Source organism: Plecotus auritus (genome assembly GCF_963455305.1).
Source record: "Plecotus auritus genome assembly, chromosome: 9".
Taxonomy (NCBI): Eukaryota; Metazoa; Chordata; class Mammalia; order Chiroptera; family Vespertilionidae; genus Plecotus; species Plecotus auritus.
In genome coordinates this window covers 136,649,089-136,655,088 of record NC_137783.1, presented here as the reverse complement: position 1 = coordinate 136,655,088, position 6,000 = coordinate 136,649,089, and the positions used below count along the sequence as shown (strand labels likewise).

Below are 6,000 nucleotides of genomic sequence, written 5' to 3'. Positions count from 1 at the left end.
GACAGAGATAGAAACATCAGTGATGAGAAAGAATCATTGATTGGCTGCTTTTTGCATGTCTCACACTGGAGGTCGAGCCCCAAACTTGGGTATGTGCCCTGACCAGGAATGCAGCACTGACCTCCTGGTTCATAGGTTGGCCCTCAACCACTGAGCCACGCCAGCTGGGCTATATATTTTAAAATCGAAAAAGCAATTTTGAAAATTGTAGGCCAAACTTTTCTAAAGATCCATAGGTGACAGGCTATAGATTGTGTATACCTTGTAATGATAACCAATATGTGAAACAAAAAATAAAATGGCTTCTATAGCAGTAAGGTTGTAATGATTTCAATATTTGGTTCTAGGTTTAATGATGGGGCTGGGTCATACTTTGAATTATTACATCTAAAGGCTGGGATTTTGGTTACACATACTGGCTTTGCCTACAAAAGGTTACCAGATGATATCTTCAGAAACCTAATGACTCTTCTGATGGCTCTTCCCAACAGTCATTTTCTGTCATGGCCTACAGGGACCAACAAAACCTAACAGTGCTAAAAGAATTCATTCTAGTGGGAATCACAGACCACCCTGAGCTGCAGGCCACCTTCTTTGGGGTGTTCCTCATCATCTATGCCGTCTCTGTGGTGGGCAACATGGGCATGATCATTCTCACCAAGATGGACTCCAGGCTTCAGACACCCATGTACTTCTTTCTCAGACACCTGGCTTTCACTGATCTTGGTTATTCAACAGCTGTGGGACCAAAAATGTTGGCAAACATTGTAACAAAACAAAATACTATTCCCTACAACTGTTGTGCAGCCCAGCTAGCATTCTTCATCTTGTTCATTATTAGTGAACTTTTCATTCTGTCAGCAATGGCCTATGACCGCTATGTGGCCATCTGTAACCCTCTACTCTACACAGTCATCATGTCACCACGGGTATGCTGGGCTCTGGTAGTAGTCCCATATCTCCACAGTGCTTTTCTCTCTCTGATAACCACCATAAAGATTTTTATTTCATCTTTCTGTGGCCATAATATCATTAATCATTTCTATTGTGACAGTCTTCCATTGCTGACACTGCCATGCTCAAGCACACGTGAAATTGAGTTGATAATACTGATCTTTTCAGTGTTTAATTTGGTTTCATCTCTTCTGGTAGTCCTTGTGTCCTACGTACTGATCCTCCAGGCCATCCTCAAGATGCACTCTGCAGAGGGCAGGCACAAGGCCTTCTCCACCTGTGGATCTCATCTGACAGTGGTGGTTATATTGTATGCAACTCTATTCTTCATGTATGTGCAGCCCAAGTCCAGTCATTCCTTTGACAGTGATAAAATGGCCTCTGTATTTTACACTTTGATCATACCCATGCTGAACCCCTTGATCTACAGCTTGAGAAACAAAGAAGTGAAAGGTGCCCTGCAAAGGATATGGGAAAACCTGAGCAAACGCCCCAGATGACGTTTTATATAGACTGTGTAAGCAATAAATTAGGTGTAGAACCTGTTTGTGATATATGATAGGACTTAGAAAGCAGTGATCTGTAAGAGGCATGGGAGAGTAGAAATATTATTTTGTTGCTTTCACCTTATAGATGTTGAAGTAGTGATTATCCTCTGGTTTCAACTCTGATTTGTCCTCAGGTTTTACTGTGAGATAAAAGCCCCAATAACTGTTTTCACATTGCCAAGTACTTATGTTACTTGTATCTTCCACAACATTTAAAGACAGGTTCCCATCATACTGGCATAGTGACATACAAACGATGGCAGTTACTGTTATCAGTGGTGAACATATATACAGCAATGAATAATACATAAACAATTTGCCCTAATGACAGTTTAACTATATCTTCCTTTTGCTCAGTAGCATTGCAAATTCCTTTTAAAGCATACATGAACAATTATATGTTTGGGGAAGTAGAAATAATACTGTAATGATTTTCAAGTGACATTATTGCGTACATTAAAAATCCAAAAGAATTATCAACCTGAAACATGAGAAACAATAAGTGAATATTGCAAGATTTGTGGATATAAGGTAAGAAAGCATATAAAAGATCAATTTCCTATATACTAGTAAAAAGGAGATGAAAATAAAATTTTAAACTATTATTATACAACAAAAATTTATAAAATAAAGAACATCCTAATGAATTATTTGAATCACTTAGTTGCTGGAAGCTACAAAATCATTATGGAGTTATTAAAAAAGACATAAATGTAGCAATATGCCATGTCCATTGATTGGAAATAACAAATGTGATGAGATCAATGCTCCCTAAATTTTTTTGTAGATTTAATGCACTAACAGTTAAAAGTCCAATACTATTTTTAATACTCAAGTTGATATCAAATTGATGTGTAAATGCAAAATATCTATGTTAGTCAGAGCAATATCTTAAAAGAAGGAAGAATACAAAGCGCTTTTAATTACAGATATCAATATCTTAAATAAAACTAGGTTATTTGAAAATTGTGCCATCGGGCCCAGGCACTGGAAGAGTGCAGGATTAATTCCAAGTCAGGGCACTTGCTGGGGTTGAGGGTTCGAACCCTGGTCCAGGTGTTTATGGGAGGCAACCAATCTATTTTTTTTTAAATATATTTTATTGATATTTTTACAGAGAGGAAGGGAGAGGGATAGAGAGCTAGAAACATCGATGAGAGAGAAACATCGATCAGCTGCCTCCTGCACACCTCCCACTGGGGATGTGCCCGCAACCAAGGTACATGCCCTTGACTGGAATCAAACCCGGGACCCTTCAGTCCACAGGCCGACGCTCTATCCACTGAGCCAAACCGGTTTCGGTGGCAACCGATCTATTGATGATATATCTCTCCCTTGGATGCCCCTCTCTCTGTCTTCCTCCCTCTGTCCCTCTTGCCTCCCCTCACTCCCTCCAAACCTGCCTCCCTCTCCAAAATCATATTTAAAAAACTGTTCCATCAGTGCAAGTATAAAGACCAATAAAATAAATGAAAGTAATTCGTCCAATAAGTGACTTACGTAAGAGACTTCACTTTATTCAAACATAAGATGCACTGCTATGTAATAAGGAAAGGAGGGTGTCTTAGTAAACTGACCTAGTTCATTTAGGTTTCCTGGGTAAAACATGAATCTTATTCATTTACTTGAATCAAATATAAGATTAATTATGAATATAAATGTGCAAACTAAAAGCACAAAGTTTCTTGAAAAAAGAATATCTTCATGACTTGGAATAAACAAAGATTTCTTTTTTTATATATATTTTATTGATATTTTTACAGAGAGGAAGAGAGAGGGATAGAAAGCTAGAAACATCGATAAGAGAGAAACATCGATCAGCTGCCCCTGCATACCCCGCACTGGGGATGTGCCTGCAGCCAAGGTACATGCCCTTGACCGGAATCGAACCTGGGACCCTTCAGTCCGCAGGCCAACGCTCTATCCACTGAGCCAAACCGGTTTCGGCACAAAGATTTCTTTATAAAGCTCAAAAATTATAACACTGAAAAAGATGCATATATAGCACTATATACAAAATAAAAATTTGTATTTATCAAAATATCAACAGACACCACAGAAGAGATAAAATAAATTCCTGAGAGAACACTTCTGAAACACATATGCTCTACACAGAATACTGATATCAGTAATTTGTAAAAGAAATTGCCTAACTGTTAAATTAAGTATGATTTAGACCATCAATGTACTATGGCGGGAAGGGGAACCAGGGTGGTCAACACACCTGAAGAAATGCTTCATAACAAAAGCTATCAAAACAGCCAAAATTCATAAATGTCTTCAAAATATCATTAATCATTAGATAAGTATGTTAAGGTTATACTATGAAATCACTACACACCCAGCAGGATGGCTAAAATTAAAAAATTTGAACAATAGTTCAAAACGTTGATGCCAATGTGGAAAGCAAATATTATTTTACTTGCTTGAGGACATGTACATTGTTATAAAAACTTTGAAAAGCTAAGAGTAGAAATGACTAAATTTTAGTATGTGTATTCTCTATGAGGCAGCCATTCCATTCTTGAGTAATTATGCCCACTGGAGGATAATGTGTTTGGCAGATGTGTCCATCATAGGTGTTAAATGCTTATCAAGGGTACAAGGGGTGGTACATTTACAGGGTTGGGAAAAGTAACTTTAAAGTTGTGACTACGCAAAAAACTTCATTCTTATTTTATTTTAATAACAATTATCAGGGAATTGTATATATCAGGGCAATATTTTTATAAATAATATGTGATTATCTATAATAAATCCAAATTTAACATTTTATAAATACCTAAAGAAGTGGAAATAGTTTTATTTTCAAAGCATGAAATGGAATACAATGTTAATAATATCAGCAATCATAAAACCTTGAAATTGGAACCAATTATAATATTAAAAAATAGAATAATGGATAAATAATTTGTGATAAAATGAAACTACACATAAAAATAAGGATGCGCACTCTAGAAACACCTATGGCAATATATCAAGTGAAAGAGCCCAGAACACAAAAAACAATGTACAGGATTTCTTATATACTGTATAAAGTAAAAAACATAGGTGAAAATAATCTATGCTATTAGAAGTCAGAACTGTGTGTGTGTGTAAGACAACAATGCATAATAGAAAGGAGAATGAAGGATTATTTTGGAGTTCTGATAACATTTTGTTTTTTAAGTGGTTATAATTGCTATAATCTGGATCCTGACTCCACAGTTGTATTAATTTTATAAATATACATTTATTAGAGGCCCAGTGCATGAAATTCGGCAACGGGGGCCAGGGGGCGGGGCCTCAGCCAGCCTGCACCCTCTCCAATCTGGGACCCCTTGAGGGATGTCTAAAAGGGCAATCAGACATCCCTCTGGCAATCCTGGACTGCTGGCTTCTAACCACTTGCCTGCCTGCCTGCCTGATTGCCCCTAAACGTTTCTGCCTGCCAGTCTGATCACCCCCTAATCACTCCCCTGCCAGCCTGATTGATGCCTAACTGCTCCCCTGCCAGCCTGTTTGCCCCTAACTGCCCTCCCCTGCAGGCCTGGTTCCCCCCAACTGTCCTCTCCTGCTGGCCTGATCCCCCTCAACTGCCCTCCCCTGTCGGCCCAGTCTCCCCTAACTGCCTTCCCTTGGGACTGGTCCCCCCCAACCTCTCTCCCCTGCAGGCCTGGTCACCTCCAACTGCTCTCCCCTGCAGGCTTGGGTCCCCCCACAACTGCCCTTCCCTGCAGGCTTAGTCACCCCCAACTACCCTCCTCTGCCAGCCTGGTCACCCATAACTGCCCTCCCCTGCAGGCTTCATTGCCCCAACTGCCCTGCCTTGCAGGTCTGGTCCCTCCCAACTGCCCTCCCCTGCTGGTCTGATCACCCACAACTGCCCTCCCTTGCAGGACTGGTCCCTCCCAACTTCCCTTCCCTACTGGCCATCTTATGGTGGCCATCTTGTGTCCACATGGGGGCAGCCATCTTTGACCACATGGGGGCGGCCATCTTGTGTGTTGGAGTGCTGGTCAATTTGCATATTACTCTTTTATTAGAAGGATAATGTATGTATTTGTTACTATGTGTATTATACTTTAATAAGTTAAATAAACCACAACTAAGGGGAAAATAGCTACACATACCTATTTTCCCTTATGAATTTCAAAAAAATGTAAAACATTGTGCAAACATTTCTCCATTATGTCCTCAGTGGTAAAATCATAAGCAGATACTCATTTTATTTATTTTTTATTTTTTCAACTTTATTTTTATTACAAATGTGCCCCTTCCCTCCTCCCGCCTACCCCCGCACCATATACACACACCTTTGCCCACCTCCACACACAACTTTGCCCACCTTCACTCACTTTTGTCAGTATCTTGGGTTATCCATATATGTTCTTTGGCTAATTCTTTCACCCAGTCCTCCACTCCCCCCTGTTGCTCTGACAACTGTCAGTCTGTTCAGTGTATCCATGCCTCTGTTTACATTTTGTTCGTGAGTTTATTTTGTTCATTAGATTCCACA

The 6,000-nt window shown here is 39.6% G+C and overlaps 1 protein-coding gene across 1 annotated transcript; it reads left to right on the top strand.

Annotated features, from left to right (window-relative positions):
• Nucleotides 1–503: 503 nt before the first annotated feature.
• Nucleotides 504–1,454, top strand: LOC308233753 (olfactory receptor 8K3-like; the record flags this gene model as incomplete). Its single annotated transcript, XM_080640700.1, has 1 exon — nt 504–1,454. One exon carries the CDS (start codon nt 504–506, stop codon nt 1,452–1,454), a length of 951 nt encoding a protein of 316 aa, XP_080496826.1.
• Between the last annotated feature and the right edge of the window lie 4,546 nt (nt 1,455–6,000).